At 50.3% G+C, this 491-nt stretch overlaps 1 protein-coding gene across 1 annotated transcript in view; it reads left to right on the plus strand.

Annotated features, from left to right (window-relative positions):
* Window positions 1-261, plus strand: part of EMH_0063080 (uncharacterized protein) — a gene marked incomplete at both ends in the record, with an annotated part of 2,977 nt that extends 2,716 nt beyond the window's left edge. The window contains one exon of the mRNA XM_013498104.1: window positions 1-261. Coding sequence (XP_013353558.1) covers window positions 1-261 — 261 coding nt within the window.
* Window positions 262-491: the final 230 nt, after the last annotated feature.

Raw genomic sequence — 491 nt, forward strand, 5'->3', positions numbered from 1 at the left:
CCTCAACTTCACGTGTACATACACCACAACGTGCAGCAGCAGCAGCAGCAGGAACAGCAGCAGCAGCAGGAACAGCAGCAGCTGCAGAAAACGAAGCAGCAGGAGCAACCATACAGTCTACATCTGCAGCACAAGCAGCAGCAGCAGCAGAAGCAACAGCAGCAGCAGCAGAACGCTGCTCCGCTGCATACGCTTCGCTTGAGGCCTTCGCTGCATCTGCTGCCCGCGACAGTGGGCCTGCCTTCACGTATGTTTATATAACCCTAAACCCTAAACCCTAAACCCTAAACCCTCAGTGTATGTAACTCTAGACCTTAAAACTGCAAAGAATCTCGTTGTGAGAGAAGCATAACATCTAGGGTTTAGGGTTACGTGTTTGGGTTTTAGGGTTTAGAGTTTATGCACTAGGGTTTGGAATTAAGGTTTAGGGTTTAGGGTTTAGGGTTTAGGGTTTGCGTGTTGGGGTGTACAGACACTCCGACGCGGCGTTA

Source organism: Eimeria mitis, genomic scaffold (genome assembly GCF_000499745.2).
Source record: "Eimeria mitis Houghton genomic scaffold, Emh_scaff3186, whole genome shotgun sequence".
Lineage (NCBI taxonomy): Eukaryota > Apicomplexa > Conoidasida > Eucoccidiorida > Eimeriidae > Eimeria > Eimeria mitis.